This window comes from Pristiophorus japonicus, chromosome 19 (genome assembly GCF_044704955.1).
Source record: "Pristiophorus japonicus isolate sPriJap1 chromosome 19, sPriJap1.hap1, whole genome shotgun sequence".
NCBI classification, from domain to species: domain Eukaryota; kingdom Metazoa; phylum Chordata; class Chondrichthyes; family Pristiophoridae; genus Pristiophorus; species Pristiophorus japonicus.
In genome coordinates, this window is record NC_091995.1 from 92,447,864 (window position 1) to 92,465,657 (window position 17,794).

The 17,794-nt window shown below is 52.6% G+C and overlaps 1 protein-coding gene across 1 annotated transcript; it reads left to right on the forward strand.

The window, feature by feature from the left end:
- Positions 1-7,965: 7,965 nt before the first annotated feature.
- LOC139230531 (neurotrophin-4-like) lies at positions 7,966-8,727 on the forward strand. Its single transcript, XM_070862366.1, has one exon. It carries the CDS (start codon positions 7,975-7,977, stop codon positions 8,725-8,727), a length of 753 nt encoding a protein of 250 aa, XP_070718467.1. The 5' UTR covers positions 7,966-7,974.
- Positions 8,728-17,794: the final 9,067 nt, after the last annotated feature.

The window sequence follows — 17,794 nt, forward strand, 5'->3', positions numbered from 1 at the left end:
CTTCTAGCCTGCACCGCCATTCAATGAGTTCATGGCTGAACATGCAACTTCAGTACCCCATTCCTGCTTTCTCACCATACCCCTTGATTCCCCTAGTAGTAAGGACTTCATCTTACTCCTTTTTGAATATATTTAGTGAATTGGCCTCAACAACTTTCTGTGGTAGAGAATTCCACAGGTTCACCACTCTCTGGGTGAAGAAATTCCTCCTCATCTCGGTCCTAAATGGCTTCCCCCTTATCCTTAGACTGTGTCCCATGGTTCTGGACTTCCCCAACATTGGGAACATTCTTCCTGCATCTAACCTGTCTAAACCCGTCAGAATTTTAAACGTTTCTATGAGGTCCCCTCTCATTCTTCTGAACTCCAGTGAATACAAGCCCAGTTGATCCAGTCTTTCTTGATAGGTCAGTCCCGCCATCCCGGGAATCAGTCTGGTGAACCTTCGCTGCACTCCCTCAATAGCAAGAATGTCCTTCCTCAGGTTAGGAGACCAAAACTGTACACAATACTCCAGGTGTGGCCTCACCAAGGCCCTGTACAATTGTAGCAACACCTCCCTGCCCTTGTACTCAAATCCCCTCGCTATGAAGGCCAATATGCCATTTGCTTTCTTAACCGCCTGCTGTACCTGCATGCCAACATTCAATGACTGATGTACCATGACACCCAGGTCTCTTTGCACCTCCCCTTTTCCTAATCTGTCACCATTCAGATAATAGTCTGTCTCTCTGTTTTTACCACCAAAGTGGATAACCTCACATTTATCCACATTATACTTCATCTGCCATGCATTTGCCCACTCACCTAACCTATCCAAGTCGCTCTGCAGCCTCATAGAATCCTCCTTGCAGCTCACACTGCCACCCAACTTAGTGTCATCCGCAAATTTGGAGATACTACATTTAATCCCCTCGTCTAAATCATTAATGTACAGTGTAAACAGCTGGGGCCCCAGCACAGAACCTTGCGGTACCCCACTAGTCACTGCCTGCCATTCTGAAAAGTCCGCATTTACTCCTACTCTTTGCTTCCTGTCTGACAGCCAGTTCTCAATCCATGTCAGCACACTACCCCCAATCCCATGTGCTTTAACTTTGCACATTAATCTCTTGTGTGGGACCTTGTCGAACGCCTTCTGAAAGTCCAAATACACCACATCCACTGGTTCTCCCTTGTCCACTCTACTGGAAACATCCTCAAAAAATTCCAGAAGATTTGTCAAGCATGATTTCCCTTTCACAAATCCATGCTGACTTGGACCTATCATGTCACCTCTTTCCAAATGCACTGCTATGACATGGCTGATCCTCTATCCCAACACCATATTCCCACTTTTTCCCCATACCCCTTGATGCCTTTTGTGTCTACAAATCTATCCATCTCCCTCTTAAGTATATCCAGTGAGCAAGTCAGGAAGCACTTCTTCACACAAAGGTTAGCGAGAACCTGGAACTCTGACCCCTAAACGGCTGTGGTTACTGGGGGACAATCAAAGCTTTCAAGACCGAGAGCGATAGATTTTTGGCCAAGTGAAGATATCGAAGGCTACAAGGCGATGCCGGGTAAATGGAGTTGTGGTCAAGGGTTGGGCATGATCTCATTGAATGGCGGAGTAGGCCCGAGGGGCCGAATGGCCTCCTGTTGCTCCTGATGTTGACAGGTTTGGCTGGAGAGAACTCCCCCACTTGTTGTTTGGGGTTTTACCCTCTCTATGGACACCCACAAACCGCGTAAAGCTTAACGGAAATCGGTGGGAAAGTGTATTTCAACAGGATACGCAGCAGCTTGGTAACAGCGTGCAAGGTCTCGTTTCCATAGTAACACAAATAGTAAATAAATAAAGGTGGGTTTTAAAATTCTAGCGCCTCGGGAACTGGCTCCAGGGGGAGGGTTAATTTTATTGTTTGGGATCGACTCTGACCTTTAGTGTCAGCTGTGGCTCAGTGGGCAGCACTCTCGCCTCTGAGCCAGAATGTTGGTTCAAGTCCCACTCCAGGGACTTAAGCACAAAATCCAGGCTGACACTCCCAGTGCAGTACTGAGGGAGCACAGCACTGTCGGAGGGGCAGTACTGAGTGAGCGCCGCACTATCGGAAGGGCAGTACTGAGGGAGCACAGCACTGTCGGAGGGGCAGTACTGAGGGAGCACAGCATTGTCGGAGGGGCAGTACTGAGGGAGTGCCGCACTGTCAGAGGGGCAGTACTGAGGGAGCACAGCACTGTCGGAGGGGCAGTACAGAGGGAGCACAGCACTGTCGGAGGGGCAGTATTGAGGGAGCACAGCATTGTCGGAGGGGCAGTACTGACGGAGTGCCGCACTGTCGGAGGGGCAGTACTGAGGGAGCACAGCACTGTCGGAGGGGCAGTACTGAGGGAGTGCCGCACTGTCGGAGGGGCACTACTGAGGGAGTGCCGCACTGTCGGAGGGGCAGTACTGAGGGAGCACAGCACTGTCAGAGGGGCAGTACAGAGGGAGCACAGCACTGTCGGAGGGGCAGTATTGAGGGAGCACAGCATTGTCGGAGGGGCAGTACTGACGGAGTGCCGCACTGTCGGAGGGGCAGTACTGAGTGAGCACAGCACTGTCGGAGGGGCAGTACTGAGGGAGTGCCGCACTGTCGGAGGGGCACTACTGAGGGAGTGCCGCACTGTCGGAGGGGTAGTACTGAGGGAGCGCTGCATTGTTGGAGGGGCAGTACTGAGGGAGTGCCGCACTGTCGGAGGGGCAGTACTGAGGGAGCGCCGCACTGTTGGAGGGGCAGTACTGAGGGAGCGCCGCACTGTCGGAGGGGCACTACTGAGGGAGTGCCGCACTGTTGGAGGGGCAGTACTGAGGGAGCGCCGCACTGTCGGAGGGGCAGCACTGAAGGAGCGCCGCACTGTTGGAGGGGCAGTACTGAGGGAACGCCGCACTGTCGGAGGGGCAGTACTGAGGGAGCGCTGCACTGTCGGAGGGGCAGTACTGAGGGAGCGCTGCATTGTCGGAGGGGCAGTACTGAGGGAGCGCCGCACTGTCGGAGGGGCAGTACTGAGGGAGTGCCGCACTGTCGGTGGTGCCATCTTTCGGATGAGACGTTAAACCGAGGCCCCCGTCTGCTCTCTCAGGTGGACGTTAAAGATCCCATGGCACTATTTCGAAGAAGAGCAGGGGAGTTATCCCCGGTGTCATGCGGCCAATATTTATCCCTCAATCACCATTACAAAAAAAACAGATTATCTGGTCATTATCACATTGCTGTGTGTGGGAACTTGCTGTGCGCACATTGGCTGCCGCGTTTCCCACATTACAACAGTGACTACACTCCAAAAGTACTTCATTGGCTGTAAAGCGCTTTGAGATGTCCGGTGGCCATGAAAGGTGCTATAGAAATGCAAGTCTTTCTTTCCTTCCTTCACCTCCAGGTTCAGGGTTCAAATCCAGTCCGAACGACTGGGGTGATAGGTCTCTCTCTCTCTCTCTCTCTCTCTCTCTGTCTCTCTCTCTCTCTCTCTCTCTCTCTCTCTCTCTCTCTCTCTCTCTCTCTCTCTCTCTCTGGCTGCGGTGAGAATTGGGTTTGGCGTTCTCGATCCAGGACCTACTGGGCTCGTGACACAAAACCGCCTCTCCCTCCCCCCGGGATACACTGATCACTCTCTCCCTCACCAAGAGTCAGCCATTCCCCAGTCTGCTCGCTCAACACCAGTCCGACAACGTTTATTTCAAAGACTTGGATTTATATAGCGCCTTTCACGACCACCGGATGTCCCGAAGCCTCTTACAGCCAATGAAGTACTTTTTGAAGTGCAGTCAATGTTGTAATGTGGGAAATTCTTCTTCTTTCATACGACAGCAGCAAAGCAAATCAAACGTCAATGTCCGAGTCGGATCTCCAGGCCAAAGCTCCCGGTGTAACAGCGTGGATATCTTGTAGGCTGCCTGCGAATTCCCTCTGAGGGCAGTGCTCAACGACTTGGAGGAAGGGACTGAGTGTAACGTAGCCAAGTTTGCTGACGATACAAAGATGGGAGGAAAAGCAATGTGTGAGGAGGACACAAAGAATCTGCAAAAGGACATAGACAGGGCTCAGTGAGTGGGCAAAAATTTGTCAGATGGAGTATAATGTCGGAAAGTGTGAGGTCATGCACTTTGGAAAAAAAAAATCAAAGAGCAAGTTATTATTTAAATGGAGAAAGATTGCAAAGTGCCGCAGTTCAGCGGGACCTGGGGGTACTTGTGCATGAAACACAAAAGGATAGTATGCAGGTACAGCAAGTGATCAGGAAGGCCAATGGAATCTTGGCCTTTATTGCAAAGGGGATGGAGTATAAAAGCAGGGAAGTCTTGCTACAGCTATATAAGGTATTGGTGAGGCCACACCTGGAATACTGCGTGCAGTTTTGGTTTCCATATTTACGAAAGGATATACTTGCTGTGGAGGCAGTTCAGAGAAGGTTCACTCGGTTGATTCCGGGGATGAGGGGGTTGACTTATGAGGAAAGGTTGAGTAGGTTGAGCCTCTGCTCATTGGAATTCAGAAGAATGAGAAGTGATCTTATCGAAACGTATAAGATTATGAAAGGGCTTGAGAAGATGGATTCAGAGAGGATGTTTCCACTGATGGGGGAGACTAGAACTAGGGGCATGATCTTAGAATAAGGGGCCGCCCATTTAAAACAAAGATGAGGAGAAATTTCTTCTCTCAGAGGGTTGTAAATCTGTGGAATTCGCTGCCTCAGAGAGCTGGGGAAGCTGGGACATTGAATAAATTTAAGACAGAAATAGACAGTTTCTTAAACGATAAGGGGGTAAGGGATTATGGGGAGCGGGCAGGGAAGTGGAGCTGAGTCCATGATCGGATCAGTCATGATCTTATTGAATGGTGGAGCAGGCTCGAGGGGCCATATGGCCTACTCCTGCTCCTATTTCTTATGTTCTTATGTGCTCCAGGGTCTGATTAAGAGCTCCGCAGTCGCGTGGTGGGGAGGCTTTAATCTTCCATCGATGGAGAAGCTGGCAGCACCGACCGTGACCGGTTCTGAGGCGGTCGATGGTTGTCCACTGTTTGCGAGGAAGGTTTGATCCTGCAGGTTTCACTGTAGTGTTTTCGATCAGGAATCCATTCCGTATGAAATTATACTAAAGAGGTTTATCGCAGGTGCAATCGTTGAAGTGTACCGAGTTAGATAATCTCAGACAGGAAGTGGAGGAGTTCTAATGGGCTCGGCCCCTCTGGGCTTCGGAGGGAATTTCATAGAATTTATAGCACAATAACAGGCCACTGGGCCCCACCGCTCTGTGCCGGGGTTTATGCTCCACACCAGCCCCCTCCCACCCCTCTCCATCTCACCCCATCACCATATCCTTCTATTGCTCTCTCCCTCATGTGTTTATCCAGCCTCCCCTTAAATACATCGATACTATTCACCTCAACCCCTCCCTGTGGCAGCGAGTTCCACATTCTCACCGCTCTCTGGGTAAAGAGGTTTCTGCTAGAATCACAGAACGGTTACAGCACAGGAGGAGGCCATTCGGCCCATCGAGCCCGTGCCGGCTCTCTGCAAGAGCACCTCAGCCAGTCGCACTCCCCCGCCCTTTCCCCGTAGCCCTGCAATATTTTTCTTTCAGGTACTTCTCCAACTCCCTTTTGAAAGCCACGATTGAGTCTGCCTCCACCACCCTTTCAGGCAGCGCATTCCAGATCCTAACCACTCGCTGCGTAAAAACGTTTTCCCTCATGTCGCCTTTGGTTCTTCTGCCAATCGCCTTAAATCTGTGTCCTCTGGTTCCCGACCCTTCCAACAATGGGAACAGTCTCTCTCTACTCTGTCCAGACCCCTCATGATTTTGAACACCTCAATCAAATCCCCTCTCGACCTTCTCTGCTCCAAGGAGAACAACCCCAGCTTCTCCAGTCTCTCCATGTAACCGAAGCGGACTTGGTTCTCTGCAATCGAACCCGACTCTCCCGCATGGCTGGTGAGAATTCTAAAGTTGAACCACCAATGCTCGCACCTGGATTCCTTATTGGATTTATTCGTGACTATTTTATATTTATTAGTGACTATTGTGTGTCAGCTGTGGCTCAGTGGGGCAGCACTCTTGCCTCTGAGTCAGAAGGTTGTGGGTTCAAGTCCCACTCCAGGGACTTGAGCACATAAATCTAGGCTGACACGCCCAGTGCAGTGCTGAGGGAGCGCCGCACTGTCGGAGGGGCAGTGCTGAGGGAGTACCGCACTGTCGGAGGGGCGGTACTGAGGGAGCACTGCACTGTCGGAGGGGCGGTGCTGAGGGAGCGCCGCACTGTCGGAGGGGCAGTGCTGAGGGAGTGCTGCACTGTTGGAGGGGCAGTGCTGAGGGAGTGCTACACTGTTGGAGGGGCAGTACTGAGGGAGCGTTGTAGTGAGGGAGCGCCGCACTGTCGGAGGGGCAGTACTGAGAGAGTGCTGCACTGTTGGAGGTGCCATCTTTCTGATGAGACGTTAAACCGAGGCCATAGCACTATTTTGAAGAAGAGCAGGGGAGTTCTCCCCGGTGTCCTGGGGCCTATATTTATCCCTCAATCAAAATAACAAAAAAAACAGATGATCTGGTCATTATCACATTGCTGTGTGTGGGAGCTTGCTGTGCACAAATTGGCTGCCGTGTTTCCCACATTACAACAGTGACTACACTCCAAAAGTACTTCATTGGCTGTAGAGTGCTTTGAGACGTCCAGTGGTCGTGAAAGGCGCTATATAAATGCAAGTCTTTCTATATCCTATGGAATCATGTGTAAAATACAAGCCTAGTCTCATAATGATCTTTGGGCACCCTGTGCGGAGGGGAGCGGGCAGGTCCGAGGGCCTCCTCGTCAGACTGCTCCTGGGCACGGCCAAGGGGGCCATCAGCCGGTCCAGGCAGCGGGCGTTCGAGGGGGTCGTTCAGCCCGACTGCCTGCCTCTCTTCCGCGGTTACATCCGAGCCAGGGTGTCCCTGGAGATGGAGCACGCGGTGTCCACCGGTACGCTCGTGGCCTTCCGCGAGAGGTGGGCGCCGGAGGGACTGGAGTGCATCACCACCCCCGGCAACCAAATTTTAATTTGATTTAAGTTATGGCAAAAAGTTAATTTGTTTAATTGTCGGTTTTAGTGCCCCCCCCCCCCGTTAATAAGGGGAGCGTTAATATGGTTTTACTAAAATAGTTGTAGAGCTGTTGAGTTGGGAGTGGCTTAGTCAGTCACTGTTCACAAGACTCAATAAAACCCCGGCCAGTTGGGTTTGGGGGATCCACGATGGGGCAGGAGGTTGTGAGCCCGGTGGATGAACCGGTAATGTGTAGTGTGATTTTTAAACCTTTTGTTAATAAACCAACTAGTTCTTAATAGCAATGTGTTGCTATGAATTCTTAAACAAAGAACCCATGAAGCAGGGGTTGGACAGACTGGATGTGGGGAGGATGTTTCCCTGGGCTGGGAAGTCTAGAACAAGGGGTCACACAGTCTCAGGATACGGGGCAGGAAATTTAGGACTGAGATGAGGAGAAATGTTTTCACTCAGAGGGTGGTGAACCTGTGGAATTCTCTACCACAGAAGGCTGTGGAGGCCAAGTCACTGAATATATTTAAGAGGGAGAGAGATAGATTTCTAGACACAAAAGGCATCAAGGGGAAAAAGTGGGAATACGGTGTTGAGATAGAGGATGAGCCATCATCATATTGAATGGCGGAGCAGACTCGAAGGGCCGAATGGCCTACTCCTGCTCCTATTTTCTATTCATCATGGGCGCTCCCTCGAACGAGGATGACTTGCTTCCACACGCGTTCACAGATGTTTCAGTGAAGGACCCGATGTTCCAGTCCTGAACTCCAGTTGAGGGGGCGGAAGATGCCTGTGCGTGGATTTTTTTTAACGTGGGGTGACCGTTGCACATAAGCCACCGCTGTGTTTCTCGGCTGTCTAACCTCCTGTTCTCTCTCTCTCTCTCCCCGCAGGTCTGTGAGGTGAGTAGAGTAATGATCACCCTCCTTTACGCCATGGTCGTTTTGTATCTTGGAAGCATCAAGGCTGCTCCCTTGCAATCAAACACCGCGGTTCGGGGCCACGGGTCTCCGGGGGATGTGCTGGCGCGGCGTTCCGGCGTAAACGACAGCGAGCCGCTGGAGGAGCCGGCCGACGGGGACTTCCTGCTCGACGACTTGGGCCCCCGGGGCCTGGGGGGGGCGGAGGCGGGGAAGGAGTGGGACTTTTACTCTCCCAGGGTCACGCTGTCCGCCCAGCCTCCAGGCGCCCCGCCACTGCTCTTCATCATGGAGGAGACCGTGGGCCTGACCGAGGTGGCCAACCGGACTTCGCGGGTCAGGAGACAGGCGGCGGCTGGGGGGGTCTCCGCCAGCGGGGGCGCCAGCGGCGTGGACCCCTCCCGCCGGGGGGACCTCTCGGTCTGCGACAGCATCAGCCACTGGGTGACGAACCGGCAGACGGCCATGGACATCCACGGCAAGATGGTGTCGGTACTGACTGACGTGCCCACCCCCACCGGCCCCCTCAAGCAGTACTTTTACGAGACCCGGTGCAACCGGGTCTCCTCCACCGCCCAGGGGGGCTGCCGGGGGGTCGACAAGCGGCACTGGATCTCCGAGTGCAAGACCAAGCAGTCCTTCGTCCGCGCGCTCACCAAGGACGCCAGGAAGCAGGCGGGTTGGCGCTGGATACGGATAGACACCTCTTGCGTTTGCACATTGATCAATCGGACTGGAAGAATGTGACTCATCTTGGCTTTCTTCCCCACCTCATTCCCCCCTCCCCGCCCCCATCCCCCCTTTATTTGGTGTTATCTATGTGTTTTGTAAATATATAAAATATATAAATTATTTCACTAAGTTTTATGGATTGCATGTAAAAAATTACGTTTATACATTGGACTATTGTATTTATTATTCCTGAATTTACATATTGATACTGTTTGTATTAACTTATTGTATCTGAAATATATTATTCTTCACTTACGCCCGTGTTTGCATACAATTGGGGAGGCTGATTTTCCTCAAAAAGAAATGGTACGTCTCCACTCCGGGTCCAAGTATCGTCTTCAGGTGAGGCGGGGTTCGAGGTCAGACTTAATAGGACCAGGTGCCGTTTAGTCTCCGTTTCAAAAGCCCTCATTTCCGTGAGCAAACCCGAAGAGTGTGAGGGAGGGGGTTTGGGACGCACAGAGGTAGAGTTGGTTGCAACGCGAGAGTACAGGCCCAGGGGGGGGGGGGGGGGGGGGGGGGGGGGGTGGGCAAAACCTGAGGCATTGCAGCGCCACCACGGGTGGGAGGGTGTAACTACAGCGTGACAGGTTTACATGGGCAGTTGGCATTAATAAATATGGACACTGGGAATTTACAATGGGCAAAAGTTGGCAGGAGTTTTGCGCAAGGTGTCAGATTTTTATTGCTCTGCCGTGGAAAAGGGGTGTCAAGATCCAGATGTAGGTGGAGCTTGGGGGGTGGGGGGGGGGTGGGTTTCTCTACAGTACAGGCTGAGGAGGCCAAGAGATGTCAAACTGAGCCACTACAGCGCCGCCACTGGTGAAAAGGTGTAACTACAGTGTGACGTGATTACATAGACAGTTTCCGTTATGAATGTGGAATGTTTAACACTCTGCCTAGTGACTCCACCAATGCCGGAATGTTCTGCTGAGATCTGTGCAAAAGATATTGATGCTGTGAATCAAGCCGCAGTATTCCAAAGGATGGCTGGTCTATGTATCCCAGGAGAGGGCGAGGTTCCATACCCATGGGAAGAAAAGGGAGGACAGAATATAAGAACATAAGAAATAGGAGCAGGAGTCGGCCATTCGGCCCCTCGAGCCTGCTCCGCCATTCAATACAATCATGGCTGATCTGATCTTGGCCTCAGCTCCACTTCCCCGCCCGCTCCCCATAATCCTTCACTCCCTTATCGTTCAAAAATCTGTCTATCTCCGCCAAAAATATATTCAATGACCCAGCCTCCACAGCTCTCTGGGGCAGAGAATTCCACAGATTTATGACCTGCTGAGAGAAGAAATTCTTCCTCATCTCCGTCTTAAATAGGTGACCCCTTATTCTGAAACTATGCCCCCTAGTTCTAGATTCCTCCACGAGAGGAAACATCCTCTCTGCATCTACCCTGTCAAGCCCCCTCAATATCTTATACATTTCAATAAGATCACCTCGCAGTCTTCTAAACTCCAATGAGTAGAGGCCCAACCTGCTCAACCTTTCCTCATAAGACAACCCCTTCATCTCAGGAATCACCCTCGTGAACCTTCTCTGAACTGCCTCCAATGCAAGTATATCCCTCCTTAAATAAGGAGAGCAAAACAGCACACAGTACTCCAGGTGAGGCCTCACCAATACCCTGTACAGTTGTAACAGGACTTCCCTGCTTTTATACTCCATCCCCCTTGCAATAAAGGCCAACATTCCATTTTCTGATTACTTGCTGTACCTGCATACTAACTTTTTGTGTTTCATGGACAAGGATCTGCATCGGTATGTATCGCGGCAGGGGAGAGGGCTTTCCTGAGGGAATAACTTCCTCAAGCTGTGGTAGCGGGGCATAGTGGGGAAGGATATTGGCAGAGGTGTGGGGAGGGGGGGTGGGGGAGCAGATGGGCCACCTTGTCAGGGGAATATTGAACAACACAAAGCCTTCTCTGTCGGCCGGGAGATTTAAAACTGAGATGAGGAGGAATTTCTTCTCTCAAAGGGTCGTGAATCTGTGGAATTCTCTGCCCCAGAGAGCTGTGGAGGCTGGGTCATTGAATATATTTAAGGCGGAGATAGACAGATTTTTGAGCGATAAGGGAGTCAAGAGTTATGGAGAGCGGGCAGGGAAGTGGAGCTGAGCCCAAGATCAGATCAGCCATGATCAGAAAGGATATACTTGCTGTGGAGGCAGTTCAGAGAAGGTTCACTAGGTTGATTCCGGGGATCAGGGGGTTGACTTATGAGGAAAGGTTGAGTAGGTTGGGCCTCTACTCATTGGAATTCAGAAGAATGAGAGGTGATCTTATCGAAACATATAAGATTATGAGGGGGCTTGACAAGGTGGATGCAGAGAGGATGTTTCCACTGATGGGGGAGACTAGAACTAGAGGGCACGATCTTAGAATAGGGGGCCACCCATTTAAAACTGAGATGAGGAGAAATTTCTTCTCTCAGAGGGTTGTAAATCTGTGAAATTCGCTGCCTCAGAGAGCTGTGGAAGCTGGGACATTGAATAAATTTAAGACAGAAATAGACAGTTTCTTAAACGATAAGAGATTAAGGAGTTATGGGGAGCGGGCAGGGAAGTGGGGGAAGGTTGAGTAGGTTGGGCCTCTACTCTTTGGAATTCAGAAGAATGAGAGGTGATATGATCAGATCAGCCATGATCTTATTGAATGGCGGAGCAGGCTAGAGGGGCCGAATGGCCGACTCTTGCTCCTATTTATGTTCTTAAGAGATGCTGCGTAGTTTGGGGAGGAAGGAAAGGAGATGGGTCTTGCTACAATCCAGGCAGTGGACTTGCCTGTATAACTCAGGCATGTCTTGGGGAGGGGTGGGGGGGTTTGTGTTGTGAGATGACATTAGTGTAAGAGTAAAGATGTCTTACTGCAATTATACAGGGCCCTGGTGAGACCACACCTGGAGTAGTGTGCACAGTTCTGGTCTCCTTACCTAAGGAAGGATATACTTGCCATAGAGGGAGTGCAACGAAGGTTCACCAGACTGATTCCTGGGATGGGGGGATTGTCCTATGAGGAGAGATTGAGCAGACTAGGCCGATATTCTCTAGAGTTTAGAAGAATGAGAGGTGATCTCATTGAAACATACAACATTCGTACAGGGCTTGACAGGGTAGATGCAGGGAGGATGTTTCCCCCGGGGCTGGGGAGTCTAGAACCAGGGGTCACAGTCTCAGGATAAGGGCTCGGCCATTTAGGACCGAGATGAGGAGAAATGTCTTCACTCAGAGGGTGGTGAATCTTTGGAATTCTCTGCCCCAGAGGGCTGTGGAGGCTCAGTCTTTGAGTATATTCAAGACAGAGATCAATAGATTTTTTGATATTAAGGGAATCGAGGGATATGGGGACAGTGCAGGAAAGTGGAGTTGAGGTCGAAGATCAGCCATGATCTTATTAAATGGCGGAGCAGGCTCGAGGGGCCGAATGGCCGACTCCTGCTCCTATTCCTTATGTACTCAATACAATTTGATCCTGTGCAGGCCGAGAAGATTGCACCATGCAACCAGCTGAATCTGCCGTCAAAAGCTGCAGTAAGTTTCCTAGGCCAATCGCGGGTTTGCCACAACATTACCAGCCTGGAGGGCGATGCACAGAGATATTTTCTCTAGAATGATACAGGTGCAACGTCCAGAATCTGAAATTCCAAAAACCAGAATTGTCCAAAAAACGGACATTTTGGCGAGCAGCGAGGTCCGAAATCCGGCAAAACCCAAAACCCGGCACATATCGGTCCCAAGGATTCCGGATTTCAGACGTCGTATCTGTATGAATAGTCTTCTCACTAACCAGGAGGTGTGAAGGGTAGTGAACACTGTCCAGATCTAGATTTTGCCAATTGGCATTATTTTATGGAGGCTGATTGGTAAATCGGGACTAAGACTGCCCAACTCAGCCGTGATCGTATTGAATGGCGGTGAAGACTCGAAGGGCCGAATGGCGTACTACAGCAACTGTTTTCTATGTTTCTAACTCATTTCACGTACAGCTGGCACCTCGAGACAGACAGTCAACCTCATCCAGCAGAGCTAGCCTGAAGATGGGAATGGTAGCATGATGGTAACGTCACTGGACTAGTAATCCAGAGACACGAGTTCCAATCCCGTCACTTGCAGCTGAGTGGGTTGCACTCTTACCTTTTGAGTCAGAAGGTTGTGGGTTCGGGTCCGGCTCCAGGGACTTGAGCACAACAATCTCGGCTCCCAGTGCAGTACTGAGGGAGCGCCGCACTGTCGGAGGGGCAGTACTGAGGGAGCGCCGCACTGTCGGAGGGGCAGTACTGAGGGAGCGCCGCACTGTCGGAGGGGCAGTACTGAGGGAGTGCCGTACTGTCGGAGGGGCAGTACTGAGGGAGCGCTGCACTGTCGGAGGGGCGGTACTGAGGGAGTGCCGTACTGTCGGAGGGGCAGTACTGAGGGAGCGCTGCACTGTCGGCGGGGCAGTACTGAGGGAGCGTCGCACTGTCGGAGGGGCAGTACTGAGGGAGCGCCGCACTATCGGAGGGGCAGTACTGAGGGAGCACCGCTCTGTCGGAGGGGGTAGTACTGAGAGTGCCGCACTGTTGGAGGGGCAGTACTGAGGGAGCGCTGCACTGTCGGAGGGGCGGTACTGAGGGAGTGCCGTACTGTCGGAGGGGCAGTACTGAGGGAGCGCTGCACTGTCGGCGGGGCAGTACTGAGGGAGCGCCGCACTGTCGGAGGGGCAGTACTGAGAGTGCCGCACTGTCGGAGGGGCAGTACTGAGGGAGCACCGCTCTGTCGGAGGGGGTAGTACTGAGAGTGCCGCACTGTCGGAGGGGCAGTACTGAGGGAGCGCCACACTGTCGGAGGGGCAGTACTGAGGGAGCACCGCACTGTCGGAGGGGCAGTACAGAGGGAGTGCTGCAGTGTCGGAGGGGCAGTACTGAGGGAGTGCCGCACTGCCGGAGGGGCAGTACTGAGGGAGTGCTGCACTGCCGGAGGGGCAGTACTGAGGGAGTGCCGCACTGCCGGAGGGGCAGTACTGAGGGAGCCCCGCACTGTCGGAGGTGCCGTCGTTAGGATGAGACGGTAACCCGAGGCCTCGTCTGCTCTCTCAGGTGGATGTAAAAGATCCCGTGGCCACTATTTTGAAGCCGAGCCGGGGAGTTATCCCCGGTGTCCTGGGGCCAATATTTATCCCTCAAATCAAGATCATTAAAACAGATTATCTGGGTCATTATCACATTGCTGTTTGTGGGAGCTTGCTGTGTGTAAATTGAGCTGCCGCGTTTCCTACATTACAACAGTGACTACACTCCAAAAAAGTACTTCATCGGCTGAGAAGCGCTTCGTGACTTCCTGAGGTTGTGAAAGGCGCTATATAAATGCAAGTCTTTCTTTTATTTTAAGAGTTTAATTATTCACTTGAAACCTCTTTGCTTGGGCCTCTGACACTCAGCACCAATACTGTTAACCCCGGATTTTTTCATTTAATCTTCAGAAATTAGAGATTAATCTCTCGAACACTCTTTCAAGAAACCCTGGAGAAAAATAAATCACACAGGGCCATCAAAAAATAATTGTGTGTTCACTTCATTTCACTTTTGACCATTTGTTTGTTAGTTATAAAAATATCTGAGATGTGGATGGTGGAGGGGAATAGCTATTCGATCATGGGGGGCGGTTGGATGTGGGAGGTCATGTGATGGAATACCACGGAATACACCCATCCAGCTGTGGTAACCCAACTTTCCTCAAAGTCTCCTTTAGATAGAATTACTGAGAATGTACAGGCCACTGGGCCCCACCGCTCCGTGCCGGTGTTTATGCCCCACCGCTCCGTGCCGGTGTTTATGCCCCACCGCTCCGTGCCGGGGTTTATGCCCCACTGCTCCGTGCCGGGGTTTATGCTCCACACCAGCCCCCTCCCACCCCTCTCCATCTCACCCCCATCACCATCTCCTTCTATTCCTTTCTCCCCCATGTGTTTATCCAGCTTCCCTATTGAGTAGACCCGGCCTATATTCTCCAGAGTTTAGAAGAATGAGAGGTGATCTCATTGAAACATACACAATTCTTACAGGGCTTGACAGGGTAGATGCTGAGAGGATGTTTCCCCCCTGGGCTGGGGGGGTCTAGAACCAGGGGTCACAGTCTCAGGATAAGGGGTCGGCCATTTAGAACTGAGATGATGAAAATCTTTTTCACTCAGAGGGTGGTGAATCTTTGGAATTCTCTGCCCCAGAGGGCTGTGGAGGATCAGTCGTTGAGTATATTCAAGGCTGAGATCGATAGATTTTTAAATATTAAGGGAATCGAGGGATATGGGGACAGTGCAGGAAAGTGGAGTTGAGATGGAAGATCAGCCATGGTCTCATTGAATGGCGGAGCAGGCTCGAGGGGCCGAATGGCCAACTCCTGCTCCTATTTCTTATTTTGTTATGTTCCCCTTAAATGCATCGATACTATTCGCCCCGACCCCTCCCTGTGGCAGCGAGTTCCACATTCTCACCGCTCTCTGGGTAAAGACGTTTGTCCTGGATTCCCCGTTGGGTTTATTGGTGACTATCTCATATTTATGGCCCCAGGTTCTGGTCTCCCCCCCACGAGTGGAAGCATCTTCTCTATCGAACCCTATTCATGATTTTAAAAACCTCTATCAGCTCAGCCCCCCGCCCCCACTCCCCCCCACCCCTCAGCCTTCCCTTTTCCAGAGAGAAGGGGCCCGGACTGCCCAGACTTCCCTGCCGGGTGTCCCCAAGTTCCTCGACCTGGTCTCCCGGGATCAGGCGGCGTTGCTTCTGGGCCTCTGCGTGCCCGAGCTCCAGCCCGTTTCCAGCAAGCGCGGCAAGTTGTGGCCTGAACGGGCGCCGGGAGCAGACTTAGCAGTAACTTTCAAACCGGGAATTGGGTAAATACTGGGAAAGGGGCTGTGGGGAAAGATTGCCACTGATTGGTTCGCTCGTTCAAAGAGCCGGCACAGGCACGATGGGCCGAACGGCCTGCTGTGGTGCTGTACGATGCTGTGATTCTGAGTGTTACCCCTCCCGCTGGGAGGGAGGGAGGGACATTTAGAGCGATGCAGCCTGGGAGCAGAGCGGCCAATCAACTGCAACTGCTTCTGAGGGCCCCGGGTCAGTTAACGCACCACCCCCCCCCCCCCCCACCCCCCCCCCCCCCCACCCCCACCCCCGGTGGTGAAATTGCCCTTTAGCGCCTCCCCCCACCGAACCACGCTGTCTCGGGCACTGAGGTCAGCTCCACACGGGAAGCTCCGCGCGACTCTTGACGCACCGCGTCGCCCCCCCCCTCCCTCCCCCTTCATTTAAAGGGGAGGGGCCGTGCTGTAGACTCTGCACGGCGCCTTTGGTGACCACCGACTGGGCCACCGAGGACTATCCCGCACGGAGGAGCTGTCGCGACAGGGGCTGCCATTGTCGGGCCGACAGACGAGTCGGTGGAAAATGGCGGCCTGGGGCGCGCGCGGCCTCCCTTGAAGGGGCGCAAACTGCAAATCTCGGGGGGGGGGGGCCAATTCCGCCCCGGGTGCCCCCGCCCCAGATGTAAAGGAAATTGCGCCCCGTTTGTGGCACTAACAGGGCTCAAAAAAAAGGGTCAATTTTGACCCCAAAGTGTTTTGGACAATCCAAATTGTTAGCGTCGTCAGCAGGCAGCAAAAAGACAGACTCTGCTGCCCTCTGGTGGCTGGCCATGTTCTCAGCAGCGTGCGGCATATTCAGGTGGGTCCACATTTTAGTGTGGAAGCAAGTCATCCTCGACTGAGGGGGGCTGCCTAAGAATAAGAAGGGCTCGCTGAGTGCCTGACTTATGTGGAAATCCGGCACCACAGGTAGGACTCCCCAATTCGAGCTGTTGAAAAATCTCTGTTACTTCCTCTCAAAATGACCATCGTTCACGGGTGAGTGCAGAAGTGACCTGTCAACTGGCTATTCCGCCACATGTGGCGTCACACCAAACCCAATCCGGTCCTCCCCCCCTCCCGCCACTTCTAGCAGGACAATGATCGGAGCAGGGGCCCTGGCTGTCTTCCCTCTTAATCTCAGCCCCAATTTTGCCCCCCCTCCCAGTGCCCCCCCAGCTCAGAGCGCAGCACGGGCTGGGAATTGAATTGAATTTGGGATCCTCCTGCTCAGCGGTCCCTTTACCTTTAAATCAATGAAGGCCAACCAAAAGGCGGCCGAGGAAGTCTAGATACTGCCGTAGCTCAGCAGGAAGCACCCTCACCACCTCTGAGTCAGTTGGCTGTGGGTTCGAGTCCCTCGTGTCGCCTTTGGTTCTTCTGCCAATCATCTTAAATCTGTGTCCTCTGGTTCCTGACCCTTATGCCAATGGGAACGGTTTCTCTCTCGGGAGGGGAGAGGCCATGGAGGGATTTTAAAACAAGGATGATAATTTTGAAATCGAGGCGTTGCTTAACCAGGAGCCAATGTAGGTCAGTGAGCACAGGGGCTGATGGGTGAGCGGGACTCAGTGCGAATTAGGACACGGGGGGTGATGGGTGAGCGGGACTTGGTGCGAGTTAGGACACGGGGCAGTGAGCACAGGTGGTGATGGGTGAGTGGGACTCGGTGCGAGTTAGGACACTGGGCAGTGAGCACAGTGGGTGATGGGTGAGCGGGACTCGGTGCGAGTTAGGACACGGGGCAGCGAGCACAGGGGCTGATGGGTGAGCGGGACTCAGTACGAGTTAGGACACGGGGGCAGCGAGCACAGGTGGTGATGGGTGAGTGGGACTCGGTGCAAGTTAGGGCACAGGGGGTGATGGGTGAGCGGGACTTGGTGCGTGTTAAGACACTGGGCAGTGAGCACAGGGGGTGATGGGTGAGTGGGACTTGATGAGAGTTAGGACACGAGGCAGCCCAGTTTTGGATCACCTCTAGTTTACGTTGGGTAGAATGTGGGAGGCCGGCCAGGAGTGCGTTGGAATAGTCAAGTCTGGAGATAACAGAGGCATGGATGAGGGCTTCAGCAGCGGATGAGCTGAGGCAAGGGCGGAGACGGGCGATGTTACAGAGGTGGAAATAGGCGGTCTGAGTTATGCTGCAGATATGTGGCCCAAAGGTCATTTCAGGGACAAATATGACACCAAGGTTGCGA

Coding starts and splice junctions, on each gene's coding strand:
- LOC139230531 (XM_070862366.1), top strand. CDS start 7,975: ATGATCACCCTCCTTTACGCCATGGTCGTTTTGTATCTTGGAAGCATC.